This window comes from Ranitomeya variabilis, chromosome 4, assembly GCF_051348905.1.
Source record: "Ranitomeya variabilis isolate aRanVar5 chromosome 4, aRanVar5.hap1, whole genome shotgun sequence".
Lineage (NCBI taxonomy): Eukaryota > Metazoa > Chordata > Amphibia > Anura > Dendrobatidae > Ranitomeya > Ranitomeya variabilis.
This window is the reverse complement of record NC_135235.1, coordinates 774,868,767-774,891,468: the sequence shown is the minus strand read 5'-3', so window position 1 is coordinate 774,891,468 and position 22,702 is coordinate 774,868,767. Positions and strand designations below refer to the sequence as shown.

At 44.1% G+C, this 22,702-nt stretch overlaps 1 protein-coding gene across 1 annotated transcript in view; it reads left to right on the top strand.

Annotated features, from left to right (window-relative positions):
- The window catches only part of LOC143766968 (uncharacterized), a 29,032-nt gene extending 7,108 nt beyond the window's left edge, over window positions 1-21,924 (top strand). The window contains exons 2-7 of the mRNA XM_077254993.1: window positions 7,630-7,779; window positions 7,909-8,088; window positions 8,172-8,295; window positions 8,379-8,476; window positions 8,675-8,765; window positions 19,053-21,924. Coding sequence (XP_077111108.1) covers window positions 7,702-7,779; window positions 7,909-8,088; window positions 8,172-8,295; window positions 8,379-8,476; window positions 8,675-8,765; window positions 19,053-20,257 — 1,776 coding nt within the window. The 5' untranslated portion in view covers window positions 7,630-7,701 and the 3' untranslated portion in view covers window positions 20,258-21,924. The remainder of the gene's footprint in view (window positions 1-7,629; window positions 7,780-7,908; window positions 8,089-8,171; window positions 8,296-8,378; window positions 8,477-8,674; window positions 8,766-19,052) is intronic.
- The last annotated feature ends 778 nt before the right edge of the window (window positions 21,925-22,702 follow it).

The window sequence follows — 22,702 nt, the reverse complement described above, 5'->3', positions numbered from 1 at the left end:
CTTTATATAACTCCGCATAGCAGCATGTTCTGGCACAGACAAATTAAAAAGTCGTCCCTTAGGGAATTTACTACCAGGAATCAAATTTTTAGCACAATCACAATCCCTATGAGGAGGTAGGGAAGTGAGTTTGGGCTCATCAAATACATCCTGGTAGTCTGACAAAAACGCAGGGACTTCAGAAGGAGTGGACGAAGCAAGTGCCACCACAGGAGCGTCGCCATGAATTCCCTGGCAACCCCAACTTGACACAGACATTGCTTTCCAATCCAGGTCTGGATTATGAGTCTGCAACCATGGCAGACCCAAAACTACAACATCATGCAAATTATGCAACACAAGAAAGCGAATTACCTCCTGATGCACAGGAGTCATGCACATGGTCACCTGAGTCCAGTACTGAGGTTTATTCTTGGCCAATGGTGTAGAATCAATTCCCCTCAGTGGAATAGGGAATTTTAATAGCTCCAAGACAAAACCACAGCGCTTGGCAAATGACAAATCCATAAGACTCAGGGCAGCACCTGAGTCCACAAAAGCCATAACCGGGTAGGAAGACAGGGAACAAATCAAGGTAACAGACAAAATGAACTTAGACTGTAAAGTACCGATGGTAACAGATTTATCGATCTTTTTTGTGCGTTTAGAGCATGCTGAGATAACATGAGTAGAGTCACCACAGTAAAAGCACAACCCATTTTGTCTATAATTTTGCCGTTCATTTCTAGTCAGAATTCTATCACATTGTATAGACTCAGGTCTCTGCTCAGAAAACACAGCCAAATGATGCACTGGTTTGCGCTCCCGCAGACGCCGATCAATCTGAACGGCCAAAGTCATGGAATCATTCAGACTAACAGGCGTGGGAAACCCCACCATGACATCTTTAATGGCTTCAGAAAGACCTTTTCTGAAATTTGCAGCCAGAGCACACTCATTCCACTGAGTAAGCACCGACCACTTCCGAAATACACCTCTAATTCATCTTTACCCTGAGAGAGAGCCAACAAAGCTTTTTCTGCCTGGCTCTCAAGATTAGGTTCCTCATAGAGCATTCCAAGCGCCAGAAAAAACGCATCCACATTAAGCAATGCAGGATCTCCTGGCGCCAATGCGAAGGCCCAATCCTGAGGGTCGCCACGCAAGAAGGTAATAACAATTTTAACTTGCTGAGCGGAATCACCAGAGGAACGAGGTTTCAAAGAGAGAAACAACTTGCAATTGTTCTTAAAATTCAGAAACTTAGATCTATCTCCAGAAAATAACTCAGGAATAGGTATTTTCGGCTCTGACATAGGACTGTGAACAACAAAATCTTGAATATTTTGTACCCTTGTAGCAAGATGATCAACACTAGAAGTCAAACTTTGAATATCCATGTCTGCAGCTGAACTCAAAGCCACACAAAGATTAAGGGGAGGAGAGAAGCTAGACAAGCTAGACACACTGCAGCAGAGGAGGAAAAACAAACAAAAAAAAAAAACTCCAGGCTTCTCTTTATCCCGCTTCTGCAATGCATTAACGATAGGCCGGCTGTACTGTTATGATCCCAGTGGCAGAGGATCCAAAATCTGACTAGCTAAGTACTAAACCATAGACCAGCTCTGGGAAGGTGGTAACTGGACTGACCGCATACCTGATCCTAACCACACACAACTATAGGTAGCCGTGGAACGTGCCTAAAATCCTAGATGTCTCTTCACGGCCTGAGAAACTGACTACTCCTAAAGAGAAAACAAGACCTCTCTTGCCTCAGATAAATGACCCCCAAAGATATAGAAAAGCCCCCCACAGATAATAATGGTGAGTTAAGGGGAAAGTACAAACACAGAGATGAATCAGATTCAGCAAAGGAGGCCTCCTAATACTAGATAGCAGAAAATAGAAAGGGGTCTATGCGGTCAGTGAAAAACCCTCTAAAAATCCACTCAGAAAATGCGCGAGCCCTCACACCAACTAACGGTGTGAGGGGAGCAAGTCTGAACCCCAGAGCTACCAGCAAGCAGAAAATCACATGTTAGCAAGCTGGATTAAACTCATCATACACAGAACACATATTGAAAACTGATGACGAGTAAAAAACTGAAAAGCAAACTTAGCTTGTCTTGATAAGACTGAGACCAAACGTAGTCAGATGAAATCAGAATAGGTCTGAACACATTGACAGCCGGCAACAAATGAAGTTGCAGCTGAGCTAAATAGAAAACCTCCCTGGTGGATAACGAGACAGCTGATCCTGCCACAAACCCGTAGGAAGATAAACAAACCACCAGAGGGAGCCCAAAGACAACACTCACACAATACCAGTTGTGACCACAAGAGGGAGCCTACTAACAGAGTTCACAACAGATGTGCCTTTTCTGGGGAGGTTGAGAGCTGATGTTTTTAGCCTGGGGGAGGGCCAGTATCCGTGGCCCCTTCCTAGGCTATTAATATCAATCCGTAGCTGTCTGCATAGCCTTTGCTGGTTATTAAATATATGGGGACCCTACGTCACTTTTTGTGGGGTCCCCTATTTTAATAGCAACTAAAAGTTAAGTATACAGTTTTGAGCTGATATTAATAAACTAGGAAGCTCCATGGGTATTACCCCCCTTCACAGGCTATAAAAATCGGCCCCCAGCCATCGGCTTTCCTCTTCTAGTTACATAAATTACACGGGAGCCCATGCCATTTTTTTCAGAAAAATAAACTTTTATGAATTAAATACATGTACAGTAACCTGCACACACTGTACTAATTGTATATGTCACAGACATCTATATATCTACCTATTCTATTTGTATTTACTGTATGTAATTCATCTCTTAAATCCTGTCGGCTCCTGCGGTGATTTTACACTACCACGGCTGCTGAATTACCGGCTTTTCTTCTATCTATGCAATATGTATATATATATATATATATATATATATATATATATATATATATATATATAATGTGTGTGTCACTGACATCTATATATCTATGTATTCTATATGTATATATCTGTTCTATCTATTCTAACCTGTCACGCTGTGATTTTACCGGCTTTTGGGGAGACCTGTTGTGAACTCTGTTTTCAGGCTCCCTCTTGTGGTCACAGGTGGTATTGTGACTTTTGTTTTGGGCTCCCCCTGGTGGCTTTGTTTGTTATCCTGCGGGTCTGTGGCTGATCAGCTGCCTCGTTATTCACTAGGGAGGTTCCTATATAGCTCTGTTTCACTTCCACTTGTTGCCGGCTGTCAATGTATTCAGTGCTATTCTGATTACTCCTGATTATCTTCGTTTTCAGTCTCTTCAGGATAAGCTAAGTTCTGTTTAATTATTTTTTGCTCATCAGTCTGCAATATGATTTCTGTGTATGATGAGTTTAGTCCAGCTTGCTAATATGTGATTTCTTGCTGCTGGTAAGCTCTGGGGTACAGAGTTGCTTCCCCCGCACCGTTAGTTGGTGCGGGGGCTCGAGCAATCTCTGTGTGGATATTTTGAATAGGGTTTTTAATTGACCGCACAGCTCCCTTCCTATTTTCTGCTATCTAGTGTTAGCGGGCCTCATTTGCTAAATCTATTTCATCTCTGCGTTTGTGCTTTACCCTTAACTCACCGTTAATATTTGTGGGGGGCTATTCTATATCTTTGGGGTCATTTCTCTGAGGCAAGGGAGGACTTTCGTGCCCTCTAGGAATAGTCAGTTTCTCAGGCCGTGAAGAGACGTCTAGGATTTTCAGGTAACGTTCCACGGCTACCTATAGTTGTGTGCGGATAGGATCAGGTTGCGGTCAATTCAGTTACCACTTCCCCAGAGTTTGTAGTCTGTTTAGTTACTTAGCTAGTCCTACTTGCGATCCTTGCCACTAGGATCATAACAGAGACCCCTCTATTCTTGAGAACCAACTTTGCTGAAGCTGACAGCTGAGGGTTGCAGCTGTGATTTTTGCCTGGCTGGTTATCAAAACACGGGAACCCATGCAGTTTCTTTTTTTTTATTATTTATTTACAGCTCAGTAGCGTATGATGAATACACCCATCAGCCGATCTGGCTATCACTGTTATTAGCGGCTGTAGGTGTCAGACGATGGGCGCTGGAGTCCTCCTGATACAGAGGGGAGAGGACTCTGCCCTTGCGGGCTTACATTCTACAGGATGGTGGGGAAAGAGACAATATGTTGGTGGTTGCAGCAGCTCCAGTGTTGGTGAGGCGGTAGCTTTGGTAGTGGTGAGGCGGTAGCTCCAGTAGTGGTGAGGAGGCAGCGGGGTCAGTGCAGGATGTAAGCTTTCCTGAAGAGAAGAGTTTTCAGGTTCCTACTGAAGGATCCGAATGTGATTGATAGTCAGACGTGTTGGGGCACAGAATTCCAGAGGATTGGGGATATTCGGGAGAAGTCTTGGAGGTGGTTGGGTGAGAAGCGAATAAGTGTGGAGGAGAGAAGGAGGTCTTGGGAGGACCGCAGATTACGTGAGGGAAGATATTGGGAGATTAGTTCAGAGATATATGGAGGAGACAGGTTATAGATGGCTTTGTAGGTCAGTATTAGTAATTTGCACTGGATACGCTGAGGGAAGGGGAGCCAGTGAAGAGATTTGCAGAGGGGGGAAGCAGAAGAGTAGCGAGGAGAGAGATGGATTAGTCAGGCAGCAGAGTTAAGGATGGACTGGAGAGGTGCAAGGGTTTTAGCAGGGAGGCCACAGAAAAGGATGTTGCAGTAGTCGAAGTGGGAGATCATCACACATCCTGCATCACATAGTCCAGTGCCCATATACCCATCATACATATCCTCCATCCCATAGTCCAGTGCCCATATACCCATCATACATATCCTCCATACCATAGTCCCATGCCCATAGACCAAACATACATATCCTCTATCCCATAGTCCAGTGCCCATGTACCCATCATATATCCTCCATCCCATAGTCCCGAGCCCATATACCCATCACACATCCTCCATCCCATAGTCCAGTGCCCATATACCATCACACATCCTCCATCCCATAGTCCCGAGCCCATATACCCATCACACATCCTCCATCCCATAGTCCCATGCCCATATACCATCATACATCCTCCATCCCATAGTCCTGTGCCCATATACCCATCACACATCCTCCATCCCATAGTCCCGTGCCCATATACCCATCACACATCCTCCATCCCATATTCCCGTGTCCATATACCCATCACACATCCTCCATCCCATAGTCCAGTGCCCATATACCCATCACACATCCTCCATCCAATAGTCCCGTGCCCATATACCCATCATACATCCTCCATCCCATAGTCCCATGCCCATATACCCATCACACATCCTCCATCCCATAGTCCAGTGCCCATATACCCATCACACATCCTCCATCCCATAGTCCAGTGCCCATATACCCATCATACATCCTCCATCCCATAGTCCCGTGCCCATATACCCATCACACATCCTCCATCCCATAGTCCCGTGCCCATTTACCAATCACACACATCCTCCATCCCATAGTCCTGTGCCCATATACCCATCACACATCCTCCATCCCATATTCCCGTGTCCATATACCCATCACGCATCCTCCATCCCATAGTCCAGTGCCCATATACAAATCACACATCCTCCATCCAATAGTCCCGTGCCCATATACCCATCACACATCCTCCATCCCATAGTCCCGTGCCCATATACCCATCACACATCCTCCATCCCATAGTCCAGTGCCCATATACCCATCACACATCCTCCATCCCATAGTCCAGTGCCCATATACCCATCACACATCCTCCATCCCATAGTCCAGTGCCCATATACCCATCATACATCCTCCATCCCATAGTCCCGTGCCCATATACCCATCACACATCCTCCAGCCCATAGTCCCGTGCCCATATACCCATCACACATCCTCCAGCCCATAGTCCCGTGCCCATATACCCATCACACATCCTCCATCCCATAGTCCCGTGCCCATATACCCATCACACATCCTCCATCCCATAGTCCCGTGCCCATATACCCATCACACATCCTCCATCCCATAGCCCAGTGCCCATATACCCATCACACATCCTCCAGCCCATAGTCCCGTGCCCATATACCCATCACACATCCTCCATCCCATAGTCCCGAGCTGGGTGGCGCTGAGCAGGGAGTTCCTGGAGATGTGCTGTTATGTAACCTGACAGTGCGGCTCTGTGTGCGGCCGCTGATGTTGCGATTTTCTACACCGGTAACAATAGAGCGCGGCAGTAATAGAGGAGGGGGATTCATTTCTGTCATGTGCTCTCTGCTCCTTTCTGGGGGGCAGACAATGGCTGGAGCTTATGTTCCCAGGGATGCGAGATTTCTCCCACCCGGTCAGTGTCTGCTGAGGTGTTGTGGAGTGGGAAAACTGTTGCTCATCGCAACCAATCACAGCTCAGCTTCTTTTAAAGGGAACCTGTCACCCCGTTTTTTCCGTATGAGATAAAAATACTGTTAAATAGGGCCTGAGCAGTGCATTACAATGGTGTATTTTGTAGACCCTGATTCCCCACCTATGCTGCCGAAATACGTTACCAAAGTCGACGTTTTCGCCTGTCAATCAGGCTGGTCTGGTCATATGGGTGTGGTGACATCTCTGTTTCTCCCAAAAGATCCTCCTCATCTTTCCGTTGGTGGCGTAGTGGTGTGCGCATGCCCAAGTGCCGAATCCACGGCACAGGTGAGGAAAAAGAGCGCTATCTGCGCTATACCCCTGGTGATCGGTGGGCGCGGCCATCTTCCTGTGGCCGCGCGTGCGCAGATGGAGCGCTCTGCTGCCCGGGGCTTCAGGAAAATGGAGCGGGATGCCGCGCGTGCGCAGATGGAGATCGCGGCGGCCATTTTCCTGAAGCAGAGTTTGCATCTCAGCTTCAGGAAAATGGCCGCCGCGATCATCATCATAAATGTTTAATGTGATAAAAAATTATAAAATGTGTCTTCTCCCTTTTCCATGTTTTTTTCTTCTTACAAGAATTGTTGGAGCCAATTTTCTTTAGAAACATTTCAATGTCTGTTTTTTTTCTGGTGTTTTTCCTGTAATATAGGAAAGTCTAAGGCCAGAAATAAACCCCATAAATCGCTGTACATGGAGACTTTGGGATCAGATCATTTCTGTCCGCGTTGATTGTGGAAACAAAAAAGCTTTTATTAAAGCCTCAAACTTCTGTGTGTGAATCAGAGCGGAGATCTAACGTGATAGAAGATTACAGTGCGGGGAAGACGGGAAACCTTCATATAGACGGCCGGTGGGGATGGAGTCAGTGACCGACTCTGGCCACATATGTCTCTAGAGCCGCAGTAGAAGATGAAGATGTCGTCCTCATCATGAAGTAGTTATTTCTCATGTCGCGTGTAATGAATATCTCCTGCAGTATTGCTAATGCAGATTCCAGGGTCGGTAAATGAGACGAGAATTAGCGTTATGGAAGATGAGTCTATGAGAAACGTATTCAGCTGCCGACTCCGAGGAGGAAACTGCTTGTTGTCTGTGGCCTAAATATATAGGATTTATTAGTAGATGTAAAGAAGGAAACTAAATCCTGTAAAATAATAAATCTCCTCATATGTTTCCCTTATTATCTCCAGTAATTGTATTATTACACAGGATTCTTATGATGTTACATCGGCTCATCTTCTCATTCAGGTCCCTACAATATCGGATCCTCTCAGTGAAGATCTTCTACAAAAGAAACATTTCCTGATTTACCCATCAAAGATGGATATGGACAGAGACAAGATGGCGGAGAGGATATTACACCTCACCCTAGAGATCCTCTTCCGGCTTACTGGGGAGGTGAGAGATTCTGATGACGTCACATTACATCATTCTTATCTATGGGAATAACAGTTGGACAGAACTGGAGAGGTGAGGACTCTGGAAATGTCTGTAGTGAGATTTATTAATGTGTCTCTCCATTACCAGGATTACACAGTGGTGAAGAAGACCTCTAGTGATCGCTGTCAGGACCCTGTGTCTGAGGGATGGGGAAGACCCCTGAGCCCAATCACTGCGCCTCCACCTCACCCCCTGATCCATGAGGACATCAATGACCAGAAGATCCTAGAACTCACCTACAAGATGATTGAGCTGCTGACTGGAGAGGTGACACTGCTGGGAATGCTGGGACATTATACAGTAACACTAGGAAGGGATCGGGGTGATGACGGTATCATTGTATGTGTCAGGTTCCTATAAGGTGTCAGGATGTCGCTGTCTATTTCTCCATGGAGGAGTGGGAGTATTTAGAAGGACACAGAGATCTGTACAAGAACGTCATAATGGAGGTTCCCCAGCCCCTCACATCTCCAGGTAATAGACAGGACTAAATACACACGGCCTATAATTATCTGTATGTAAAGAATGAATTCACTCCCTGTATGTGTTTCCTCCAGATCTATCCAGTGAGAGGACAACACCAGAGAGATGTCCCCATCCTCTTCTTCCACAGGACTGTAACCAAGAAGTTCCCAGTGCTCCTCAGGATCATCAGGTAGATGGAGAGAAGGTGTCAGGAGGTCTCCCCTATGATGTGTAGACGCCGGTGAAGGTCTTGTGCTCAGTCTTGTTTTATCCACCAGTATTATATGTTTTATACTTGTGTAATGAGAACGGTGGAGATGGCAGGATTAGAGCTGATCATAGATGGGACTTCTCCATCTGTCGGTGACTTTTATAATATTTGTTTCAGGGTGAAGATCTGACCCATATTAATACTACAGAGACATATGTGAGGGGGGATGAGTGGTGTAAAGAGGAGATTCCTACATATGACTACCCAGGTGAGTAGTGACCACTAAATGCAGAGAGGTCACAGATTCTTCTCATCACCGGCTGTGGCTGCTTTATCGGTGGTGTAGTCCGTCCGTATCACCATGATCACCATTTTACCTCTAGACCACAACATTCTCCTCCACCCAAAACTGTTCAAATGACTTTGGGCATTGAAAGTCCTTTTCTATAGAACTTACAACCTGGAGGATCCACCTACCCCCTGGGTTTAGGAGACGCTGTTACCTGCCCAGATCTGTATACTATAAAGCCAAATAACAGCGTACGTAGAATGTGCTGACAAGATAGAAAATCACTTGAAGAATAATATGATGATGGTCCTGTAAGAGAAAGCGGAGGGTAATGATGCTGTTGGCTTCCTAGAACCCTGAGATCTTATCGGATGAATCTCCCTTCTCTCCCTTCTGTGCTGCTGAATGTGATCATATGGTCCCTACAAGACCAGGTCCAGTCTTTATGGCCAAACTTCACTTTTATGATGGACAACATTAAATGTGCAGTGAGGCCAAGTGTGAATTTCTGGACAATAACAGAGTTTCCCTTTATCCTGACTTTTCACTTTGTATTAAAACCGACTAACTTCCAGGAGGATTGTGATAATCTACATAAACCCATCACACCGGTGCCATGATATATCTCTGAGCTGTGCGTGGCTGATGGCTGTAATATACATTTATTCCCGCCTGCAGGAGATGTGTTGGCTCCAGCCCTGGTTTCATGGATTCACTCCACCTCATATATTACATTGTTTTATCCTAAGAAATTCAGATTACTGCACAATCTCTCCTGAAATGGGGAGCAATATTATTTTCTGTAATCTTCTGGTCAGGACTCATAGTAGCTCCAATGGTCCACCATAAATGAAGGCAACTCTGGTTTACTGTTGTTTAATCTTTAGTTGTAGTTTTCAGTTAATGAGATTCCTGTGCTCTGGGGCGGGGCTGTGCGTGGGATGTGGGTGGGGCTTTGTGGTACTCTGGGGTGGGACTGTGGGCTGTTCTGTGGGTGGGGCTTTATGTGGTGCGTGGTGCTCAGGGGCGGGGCTTTATGTGCTGCTCTGATTACATATTCATCTGTATTGGCTTATGAGAGGTCGCTGATCCCTCACTGACTTGCCCCCCATGTTACATAATGCATATAATAGCATTGATATTATTGTTGATAATGCCTATAATATTGTGGCTAATGGGAGGCTTAGAAAAGAAAAACATGTGCATTAGGTAAAAATGGGCAGGTCAGTGATGGATCAGCGACCTGTGATAAGCCAATACAGATGAATATGTAAACAGAGCAACATATAAGGCCCCACCCACAGCCCAGGCCCAGATCACCACATATAGCCCCGCCCCAAAGCACGAGAATCTTATTAACTGAAAACTACAAATACAGATTAAACAACAACCACAAGACGGATTTCATCACCAGGTATCAGTGTAATCAGTATAACGGCACCGACCTGACAGTGTCTGTAGTCACTGAGCACAATCCTGCTGACAGGTTCCCTATAAGACATCTCTGCTCTGCACTATTATACACAGTTCTCTATATATGTGTAATATTTTTTCTTGAAACTAATCTGACAGAAAATATTGGAGCTTCCGATAGTTTAGATTGTGAAGTCACCAAGCCCCGTGCTCTAATTCCCCCAGAGAGGTTTCACCACTAGCTCCTCATTTATTACTGATGGAGACTGTTCAGTTTGAGCATTTCAGTAGATGTTATTGTCTATAGTCAGTTTCTGATTACAGTAGTGTCCAGAATCCTCTGATTTAACCTCTTCCCGCAGCCAGTTTTGTGTTCTTAATGCTTGGCACTATCTTCTCTGCTTTCCATGTCCCAAGGATTGCCTTGCTCATCGCCCTTTAACACCATTACATGGATCTGGACTTACACTGGGACCCCTAGGCTTGGACCATGGTGTTACCTGCTATTCTGTGGTATTAGATGGCAAGAACAATAGTCAGGTAGATGGTTCAGAACCAGAAGGACAGAATACAGAATCGGAAGACACAAGAGTAGTCAGTAAACGAGCCACGGTCACAAAAGGAAACAAATACACAAGTCACAAGCTGAGCACAGAGGACTGAACCAGAGGAGAACAACAATGTTTCTGGCAGATTCCGGCCATGTGCTTTGAGCTTTAGTAGGGTGTGGTACTTTCCAGTTGGCTGAAGTAGGGAGCAGATTACTCCAGCTGGACAGCAGGAACAGATCCCAGATGAGATTGGACACACTAAATGCAGAAGCCCTAATATGACTAAATGGCAGAAATCCAGAATAGTCGAAATCCCCATAAAGTGATTCCGTTTCATAAATTAATTCGCTGAGGGTTATAATTAGTGATGAGCGAATATACTCGCTACTTGAGATTTCTCGAGCATGCTCGGGCGTCCTCCGAATATTTTTTTAGTACTCGGAGTTTGATTTTCCTGCCGCAGCTGGATGATTTACATATGTTAGCCAGCATAAGGACATGTGGGGGTTGCCTGGTTGCTAGGGAGTCCCCACATGTACTTATGCTGGCTAACAGATGTAAATCATCCTGCTGCATCAAGAAAAGCTGAAACTCAGAGTACTAAAAAATACTCAGGGGACCCCTGAGCATGCTCAAGAAATCTCAAGTAATGAGTATATTCGCTCAACACTAGTTATCTATACATATGTGGTCAAAATTGTTGGTACTCCTCCTTTAATGACAGGAAAACCCACAATGGTCACAGAAATAACTTGAATCTGACAAAAGTAATAAGAAATAAAAAATCTATGAAAATGAACAAATGAAAGTCAGACATTGCTTTTCAACCATGCTTCCACAGAAATAATAAAAAAAAACCTCATGAAATAGGCCTGGACATAAATGATGGTACCCCTGAAAATAATGTGACTGTTAGGAGTCGAGTTCCCGCTGCTGCACAGGGGGAATCTCTAACCATGTCTGCTGCGGTCTCCCATTCTACATCAGCCGCAGTGGAGCCGTCAGTCCCAGTGTCTCACTCAGTTTGATACTATGCAAAGGGTTACTGGTGCCTTTCCAGGCTCTGCTGTTGTGGCCTGCAGGCCTGCACTGGTCAGTGGCGAGCAGGCTTTTCTGGGACTAAGTCCTGCTTTGCACACACTGAGCATGCCTAAGGTAAGACCTCTCATTGGAGGTCAGGGGTCACATGCTCAAGTACTGCTGCAGCTCCCATTGGCCCTCTAGGAAGGTCTTGAACTTGCTCTGGTATTGCAGCAACTTCCATTGGTTCCCTAGGAAGGTCCTGAAGCTGCTGCAGCATAAAAGGTTTGCATGGCCGCACGGCCATGCGCTAGTATCACCTCATGTCATGAGCTTGTTATTTGTGGTCGCGCCTGCATGTATGTATTCAGGGACCCGGCTGAAAAAAGCCCCTAGAATACCGGCACCTTCGGTGAGGGGTTTTGAATGTATGTATTCAGGAACCTGGTTGAAATAAGCCCCTAGAATACCGGCACCTCCGGTGAGGAGTGTTTGTGTGCTTTTCTTGCGCGTGACCACTGACTGCCATCAGCTCAGCAGTTAGCTGTGTTCCCCTGTGACGCTAACAGGGCACAGTATTTTCTTTCTAGCGAATCTGTGGAGTTAACAAAGCTCACTTATACCGCGATATAGCGCCACCATTTGCCAGAAGCAGGTTCCTCTCCTGCACGGTGGACCCCGGGTTGCGAACGCACCTATTTATATATATACAGTATATATATATATATATATATATATATATATACACATACTCGGTGCATTCCGCAAACCCTGACAGTGACAAAAGGGACATCTTAAATCACGGTGTGTCCACTAACTAGCATCACAGGTGTCTATAATCCTGGAATCAGTGAGTGGCCGGTATATAGGATACAGATATCACTGTGCTGTGTGGTGACATGGTGTGTATCACTCTTAACATGGACCAGAGGAAGCAAAGGAAAGAGTTGTCTCAGGACATTAGAAAGAAAATTATAGACAAACATGTTAAAGGTAAAAGTTATAAGACCATCTCCAAGAAACTTGATGTTCCTGTGACTACAGTTGCACATATTTATTCAGAAATGTAAGATCCATGGGACTGTAGCCAACCCCCCTGGACATGTCCGCAGGAGCAAAATTGATGGCAAATCAAAGAGACGGATAATACGAATGGTAGCAAAAGAGCCCAGAAAAACTTCTAAACAGATTAAAGGTGAAATTCAAGCTCAAGGAACATCAATGTCAGATCGCACCATCTGTTGTTGCATGTGGACTTCATGGGAGACGACTGCGGAGGACACCATTGTTGAAAAAAGTCATAAAAAGCCAGACTGGAATTTGCTAAACTACATGTTGTCAAGCCACAACGCTTCTGGGAGAATGTCCTATGGACAGATGAGGCAAAAATGGAACTTTTTGGCAAGGCACATCAGCTCTATGTTCACAGAAGGAAAAATGAAGCATATCAAGAAAAGAACATTGTCCCTACTGTGAAACATGGAGGAGGCTCTGTTATGTTCTGGGGCTGCTTTGCTGCATCTGGCACAGGGGGTCTAGAATCTGTGCAGGGTACAATGAAATCTCAAGAATATCAAGGGATTCTAGAGAGAAATGTGCTGCCCAGTGTCAGAAAGCTTGGTCTCAGTCGCAGGTCATGGGTCTTGCAACTGGATAATGACCCAAAACACACAGCTAAAAACACTCTAGAATGGCTAAGACGGAAACATTGGACTATTCTGAAGTGGCTTTCTATGAGCCCTGACAATAAATCCTATTGAGCATCTTTGGAAAGAACTGAAACATGCTGCCTGGAAAAGGCAACCTTCAGACATGAGACAACTGGAGCAGTTTGCTCTTGAGGAGTGGGACAAAACACCTGTCGAGAGGAGCAGGAGTCTCATTGACAGTTACAGGAATCATCTGATTGCAGTGATTGCCTCTAAAGGTTGCACAGCAAAATATTAACTGTTGTGAATTTGGTTTTTGGGCTCCCCCGGTGGTCACTGGTGGTACTGGACTTGTGTCCTTCACTTTCTCTGTTCACCTGTTTCAATCAGGATATGGGAGTATCCTATTTAGCCTTGCTGCTCAGTTATTCTAGTGCCGGTCATCAATGTAACCAGAGCCTTTCTGTTGCATGTTCCTGCTTCTAGACTACTATCAGCTAAGTTGGACTCTTAGTCCTAAGTTTGTTTTGCATTTTTGTTCCAGTTCACAGTTATGTTATTTTTCTGTAGCTGGAAGCTCTTGTGGGCCGAAATTGCCACTCCGGTGTCATGAGTTGACACATGAGTCTTAAAGTAATTTCGGGATGGTATTTTAATAGGGTTTTCAGCTGACTGTGAAGTTCCCTATTGTATCTTCTTGCTATCTAGTAAGCGGACCTCGCTTTGCTGAACCTACCTTCATACTACGTATGTCTTTTCCTCTGAACTCACCGTCAATATATGTGGGGGGCTTCTGTCTCCTTTTTGGGGGAATTTCCCTAGAGGTAAGCCAGGTCTGTCTTTTCCTCTATTAGGGTTAGTTAGTCCTCCGGCTGGCGCTGGGCGTCTAGGGATAAAACGTAGGTACGTCACCCGGCCACTGTTAGTTGTGTGATAGGTTTAGCTCATGGTCAGCTCGAGATTCCATCACCCAAGAGCTGTTCTGTTATTTATGTTCTCTGACTTTCCCTTGCCATTGGGAACCATGACAATTAACCCTTTTGCACCAGAGCCTATTTTTGCCTTCGTGACCGGGCCAATTTTTAATTCTGACCAGTGTCACCTAGAGGTCATAACTCTAACGCTTCAACGAATCCTGTTGATTCTGAGACTGTTTTCTTTTGACATATTGTACTTTATGATAGTGGTAACATTTCTCTGATATAAATTGTGTTTATTTGTTAAAAAAATGGAAATTTGGCGAAAAATTTGAAAATTTAGCAATCTTCAAAATTTTTATTTTTATGTTCTTAAATCAGAGAGTCATATCACACAAAATAGTTAATAAATAACATTTCCCACATGTCTACTTTACATCAGTACAATTTTGGAAACACTTTTGTTAGGTAGTTATAAGGGTTAAAAGTTGACCAGCGATTTCTCATTTTTACAACAAAATTTACAAAACCATTTTTTTGGGGACCACATCACATTTGAAGACAGTTTGATGGGTCTATATGACAGAAAATACCCAAAAGTGACACCATTCTAAAACCTGCACCCCTCAAGGTGCTCAAAACCTCATTCAGGAAGTTTATTAAGCCTTCAGGTGTTTCACAGGAATGAATGGAATGTGGAAGGAAAAAATAAAAATGAACTTTTCTTACACAAAAATTGTTATTTAGACCTAATTTTTTTACTTTCGCAAGTTTTACAGGAGAAAATGGACTATTCATTTTGTTTTCCAATTTCTCCTGAGCACGGCGATACCCCATATGTGGGGGAATACCACTGTTTGGGCACATGACAGAGCTCGGAAGGGAAGGAGCGCCATATTGGAGAGCAGATTTTGCTGGAATAATTAGCGGTTGACATGTCACATTGTCAGAGCCCCTGAAGTGTCTAAACAGTGGAAACCCCCAAAAAGTGACCCCATTTTGGAAACTAGACCCCCAGGGAACTTATGTAGTGTGTGATGGGCACTTTTAACCCCCAAGGACTTCACAGAAGTTAATTACGTAGAGCTGTGAAAATAAAAAATCATAATTTTTGTACAAACAAAAAAAATGATCTTGTCACTCTAATATTTTTCCAAAGGGTAACAGGAGAAATTGGACCCCAAAAGTTGTTGAGCAATTTGTCCTGAGTATGCCGACATCCCATATGTGGGGGTAAACCACTGTTTTGGCGCATGGCAGAGCTCAGAAGGGAAGGAGCGCCATATTGGAGAGCAGATTTTGCTGGAATTGTTTGTGGGTGATGTGTGACATTGTCAGAGCCCCTGAGGTGCCAGAACAGCATAAGACCCCAAAAGTGACTGCATTTTACAAAATACTTTCCTGAATGAATTCTTCTAGTGGTGCAGTGAGCATACAGACACCACAGCTGCTCCATAGAAAATTACACCATTGGGCAGTGAAGAAGAAATAATTACCTTTTTACCACTAAAATGTTGTTTTAACCACAGAATTTACATTGGAAAATAGGTAGATCGGTAAATGGTCACTACACCCATAGATGAATTCGCAGAGGGGTGTCATTTCCAATTCCCAGAGGGATGTAATTTCCAAAATGGGGTCACTTCAGGGAGGATTCTGCTGTTATGGCACTTTGGAGAGCCGCTAAGTGCCAGAACAACAGAATCCCCCCTGAAGTGACCCCATTTTGGAAAAGACACCCCTCTGGGAATTCATCTATGGATATAGTGACAATTTTCTCTACATGGATGATTTCCAGAAACACTTAGTTGAAGTTTTAGAGCAAAAATTTCAAAAATGTCATTGTAGTGCCCAATATATTGTGACCAGTTTGTGTCTCTGGAGACATCCCCCCACCTACCCCCGGAAATTGTTATCAGCTCTACTCAGATGTGTCTGTCACTAAATAAACCAAATGCTTGAATGTCAAAACAGTTTAAAAACGTGGTTCTGTGTGGAAGATTATAAATCAGTCATGGAGGCATAAGGCCGGCAATGATGGGCATTGTGGGCAATAATAGCGGGTATCATGCCTCATTCCTCTCTTGGAACATACACGACATCTTCTCTGGGGGCTTTCTTGTTTCAGTTGCTGGAATGAGTGCAATAAAATGTCCCTCAGTGAGTCTCCTGACATCTTCAGATTCTAAAGGATTGGCGGAGACAACATTTTCAAAAACAAGATTTTCAATGACCTTTTCCTGATAATCAAGGAAAGTATCTGCATTTCCGGCTTTTTTGTATAACACAAAAGAATTATATGTGGCCACATGAAACAAACAAATGACTAACTTTTTATACCAGATATATGATTTTCTTGACACCTGGTATGGCTGTAGAACCTGGTCTGCAAGGTCCACACCCCCCCATATATTTGTTGTAGCCAATGACAGACACAGGTTTTGGAGTAGTGGATCCCTGTTGGTCTGCAGTGGCCCTTGTGGCATCTGTGTGGATCGAGCTCAGGATAAAAATATCTTTTTTTATCCTTCTACTTAAGGGCAAGCAGCTCTCCATTTTCCATTGTGTAAAGCCCCTGACTGCCCCTTTCGGAGCTTTGCGTTGACCAATAATTGTGGAAACCCCTGACAGTTTTTGCTAATGGTCCCACAATCCCCCATGTTATGTTCAACCAGACTTTTAAATGGGGGTATAGTGGTGTAGTAGTTATCAACATACAGACTGTAGCCTTTTTGTAAAAATGTAGTTATCCGCTCCAAATGATTTTTCCAGATGTCCCCAGATAAGTAGGGCATCCTGGTGGGTTTAGTTGGCTATCTTTTCTTCATAAAGCTGATGTGTATCTGGTTGAACTCTCGCACATTTTATAGAGCTTTATTCCGAATCTTGCCCTATTAGAAGGAATAAATTGCTTGAGGTGCAGCCTTCCTTTGAATTTTACAAGGGACTCATCAATGAAAATGTTTTCTGTTGGGGTGTAGAGCTTTAAGTACTTTTCTGTCAAGTCTTCGATGATGGATCTGATTTTGAATTTTCTGTCATGTTCTGGGACATTTCTGGACGGGCATTGACTATTGTCGTTAAAATGCCAAAATCACATGAGCATTTCATAACGGGTCCTAGGAAGAACTGCAGAAAACATTGGGGTGGCTTGAACAGGGCGGTTGGACCAATAGGACCGAATGCTCGTTTTTTTTTTAACAAGCCCCATAGCGAATGTAAGTCCTAAAAATTTTTTAATTTCTAGGACATTAGTTGGTGCCAATACATTTGACCTAGCATGATAGGATCATGGATTCTGACTGATGAATTGGGACGTATATAAATTTGTTTGTAGGACAATATGCTCAAGTAAGCTAATAGAAAACTGACGTGACCAAATTATTAGCGAGATAAATGAGAAAAGCCTAATTCTTTAGCCTATCCCTAACTTTAGAATAAACCCTAACCCTAACTTTAGCCTAACAGTAACCCTAGCTTTAGCCCCAACACTAAAGGTACCGTTACACTAAGCGACTTACCAACGATCACGACCAGCGATCGTGATCGTTGGTAAGTCGTTGTGTGGTCGCTGGGGAGCTGTCACACAGACAGCTCTCTCCAGCGACCAACGATCAGGGGAAAGACTTCGGCATCGTTGAAACTGTCTTCAACGATGCCAAAGTCCCCTGCAGCACCCGGGTAAACATCGGGTTACTAAGCGCAGGGCCGCGCTTAGAAACCCGATATTTACCCTGGTTACCATTGTAAAAGTAAAAAAAAAAAGTACATACTCACCTTCTGATGTCTGTCACGTCCCCAGGCGTCCACGCGCTGCTGCAGAGAGCTTTCCCTGCACTGAATGTGTCAGCCGCGCCGGCAGTAACAGCGGTGACGTCACCGCTGTGCTCTGCTTTATGGCCGGCGCTCGCACAGTGCAGGGAAAGCTCTCTGCAGCAGCGCGTGGACGCCGGCGGGGGACGTGACAGACATCAGAAGGTGAGTATGTACTGTTTTTTTTACTTTTACAATGGTAACCAGGGTAAATATTGGGTTACTAAGCGCGGCCCTGCACTTAGTAACCTGATATTTACCCTGGTTACAAGTGAACACATCGCTGGATCAGCGTCACACGCCGATCCAGCGATATCAGCGGGTGAACAGCGACGAAATAAAGGTCTGGACTTCTAGCTCCAACCAGCGACATCACAGCGGGATCCAGATCGCTGCTGCATGTCAAACACAACGAGATCGCTATCCAGGACGCTGCAACGTCACTGCAATGTCACGGATCGCTGTAGTTCTCGTTGTAAAGTCGCTCAGTGTGAAGATACCTTAGCCCTAACTATAGCACTAACCCTAACCTGCCTTATCTGTTTTTTCTTCTTTTTAACAAGATCGCTGATTGACACAGCTGTTGCCAGCAGCATCTGTAACACTGTTACCTGAGTGGTGACTTGTTTTTGTGAGATGAAAATTGGTATTATTTTTGTCTACATAGCATTGATTGGTTTCTTTTTATTCGATACTTGGGAGGCAGAATGAACAAACAGTTGAACACCGCGCACTACTGGTTCATCCAACAAGGTTTTCTATTAGACTTTGAACTGTCATTGTCTTGGTAAATAATTAAAGTTTTTTACATAGCTTGCCATTTTTATGGACAGTTTAAGTAGAAATGTTAAAAAATATAAAACTCGAGGACATTTTATTTAAAAAAATTGTTTTGTATCTTAGCAGATGACTGTACCAGGAGATCAGAGGGACAGCTGACATCTTCAATTTTAAAATCTGATGATCTTGAGATCCCACAAGATACAGCTGAAGTGATTGCCGTTACTCCAGATATATCATCATCCATTCACAGCAAAGATCTATCATCTGATCCTATGAAACAGGTCCCATCTTCTGATTCATTACTGACTACTAAGGAAAATCAAAGTCACAAAAGAGGCATTAAAACACAAACTGCTCCTAAAGCATCATTTTCATGTTCAGAATGTGGGAAATGTTTTAACCAGGAATCAGATTTGGTTACACACCAAATAACTCACACAGGGGAGAAGCCTTTTTCATGTTCAGAATTTGGGAAATGTTTTGCTCACAATTCACATTTTATTAAACATGAGATAACTCACACAGCAGAGAAGCCATATTCATGTTCAGAATGTGGGAAATGTTTTAAAAGGAAATTGCATCTTGTTGATCACAAGCAAACTCACACAGGGGAGAAGACTTTGTCATGTTCAGAATGTGGGAAATGTTTTAACCGGAAATCAAATCTTGTTAGGCACCAGAGAACTCACACAGGGGAGAAGCCTTTTTCATGTTCAGAATGTGGGAAATGTTTTAGCCTTAAAGGGAATCTTGTTTTTCACCAGAGGACTCACACAGGGGAGAAGCCTTACACAGGGGAGAAGCCTTTTTCATGTTCAGAATGTGGGAAATGTTTTAGCTTTAAAGGGCTTCTTGTTAGTCACCAGAGGACTCACACAGGGGAGAAGCCTTTTTCATGTTCAGCATGTGGGAAATGTTTTTACCTGAAATCAGATGTGGTTAAGCACCTTAGAACTCATACAGGGGAGAAGCCTTTTTCCTGTTCAGAATGTGGGAAATGTTTTAACTATAGAGGGAATCTTGTTAGTCACCAGAGAACTCACACAGGGGAAAAGCCTTTTTCCTGTTCAGAATGTGGGAAATGTTTTGCACACAAATCACTGCTTGTTATTCACCATAGAACTCACACAGGGGAGAAGCCTTTTTCATGTTCAGAATGTGGAAAATGTTTTAACTGTAGAGGGACACTTGTTAGTCACCAGAGAACTCACACAGGGGAGAAGCCTTTTTCATGTTCAGAATGTGGAAAATGTTATAGCCGGAAATCAGATTTGGTTAATCATCATAGAACTCACATGGGCAAGAAGCCCTTTTCCTGTTCATAATGTGGGAAATGTTTTAGCCATAAAGGGGATCTTGTTACACACCAAATAACTCACACAGGAGAGAAGCCTTTTTCATGTTCAAAATGTGGGAAATATTTTAGCTATAAAGAGCATCTTGTTAAAGTACCTTTACACTCAGCAACTTTGCAACGAGAACGACAACGATCCGTGACGTTGCAGCGTCCTGGATAGCGATCTCGTTGTGTTTGACACGCAGCAGCGATCTGGATCCCGCTATGATATCGCTGGTTGGAGCTAGAAGTCCAGAACTTTATTTCATCGCTGATCACCCGCTGTCATCGCTGGATCGGCGTGTGTGATGCCGATCCAGCGATGTGTTCACTTGTAAACAGGATAAATATCGGGTTACTAAGCGCAGGGCCGCGCTTAGTAACCCAATATTTACCCTGGTTACCATTGTAAAAGTTAAAAAAAAAAAAAAAACAGTACATACTCACCTTCTGATGTCTGTCACGTCCCCCGCCGGCGTCCACAGGGTTAAAACTGCTTTCGGCAGGAGCGCTGCTAATTATGCACACGCTGCTGCCGAGAGCTTCCCTGCGCTGACTGTCATTGCCGGCCGTAAAGCAGAGCACAGCTGTGACATCACCGCTGTTACTGCCGGAGCTGACACATTCAGTGCAGGGAAGCTCTCAGCAGCAGCGCGTGCATAATTAGCAGCGCTCCTGCCGAAAGCAGTTTTAATCCTGTGGACGCCGGGGGACGTGACAGACCTCAGAATGTGAGTATGTACTGTTTTTTTTTTTTTCACTTTTACAATGGTAACCAGGGTAAATATCGGGTTACTACTGTGTGACAGCTCCCCAGCGACCACACAACGACTTGCCAACGATCACGGCCAGGTCGTATCGCTGGTCGTGATCGTTGGTAAGTCGTTTAGTGTGACAGTACCCTTAGACACCAGAGAACTCACACAAGGGAGAAGCCTTTTTCATGTTCACAATGTGGGAAATATTTTACCTATAAAGAGCATCTTGTTAGACACCTGAGAACTCACACAGGGGAGAAGCCTTTTTCCTGTTCAGAATGTGGGAAATATTTTAACCATAAAGGAAATCTTGTTGCACACCAAATAACTCACACAGGAGAGAAGCCTTTTTCCTGTTCAGAATGTGGGAAATGCTTTAAATGGAAAGCGCTTCTTGTTAGACATCAGAGCCGTCACACAGAGGAGAAGTCTTTTTCAATTTCTTAATGTGGGAGATATTTTACTTGTAAATCAACTGTTAATAAACATCACAGACGTCACATAGGGGAGAAGTCTTTTTTATGTTAGAATCTTGGAATACTTGTAACCAAAATTAAATCTTCTTAAACGGGTTGTCTCTTGTCATTTCTCATGTTTGCTGACAAAAGGATAAAAATAAACTTTATTCCTTCCAAATGTAAAACTATACCCATGATTCACCCCCTGAAGGTTAGTCAGTAGGTGAATAATAGAAAAAACATGTACCCCACAGTTCAGTATATAGGGTGAGGTGACTTATACACACTCACTCTCCAAGCCTCTCGTTTCTACGAGTTTCATCGTAGACAAAAAAAAAAAACCAACTAAAATCATGTATCATGTTATCCGAAACAGTCAGAAAACCAGCCACATATTGGCAGGTCCCAGACCTCAAACTACCGTATATACTCGAGTATACACCGACCCGAGTATAAGCCGAGACCCCTAATTTTGCCACAAAAAACTGGGAAAACTTAATGACTAGCCTAGGGTGGGAAATACAGCAGCTACCGGTAAATTTCAAAAATAAAAATAGATACCAATAAAAGTAAAATTAATTGAGACATCAGTAGGTTAAGTGTTTTTGAATATCCATATTGAGTCAGGAGCCCCATATAATGCTCCATACAGTTTATGATGGGCCCCATAAGATGCTCCATATTAAAATATGCCCGATATAATGCTGCATTAAAGTTCATTATGGCCCCATAAGATGCTCCATATAAAAATGTGCCACATGTAATGCTGCTGCAATAAATAAAAAAATGACATACTCACCTGTCATCGCTGCCCGCTGCTCTTCAGCGTCCCGTCTCTCCGCAGTGACTGTTCAGGCAGAGGGCAGCGCGCACACTAACACCTCATCACGCCCTCTGACCTGAACAGTCACAGCCAGAATACGCGGAAGACGGAGCAGCGCCCGGTGGTGGAAAGGTGAATATGAAATGTCACCCTCCCCCGTTATACTCACCTGCTCCCAATGCGGTCCCTGCATGTCCGATGGTCTCCGGACGCCGGCAGCTCTTTCTGTGTTCAGCGGTCACTGGTACCGCTCATTACAGTAATGAATATGTGGCTCCACCCCTATGGGAGTGGAGTCCATATTCATTACTTTAATGAGCAGGTGAGTATGTGACAGCCGCCGCTCCCCCTGCCGACAATGACTCGAGTATAAGCCGAGAGGGGAACTTTCAGCC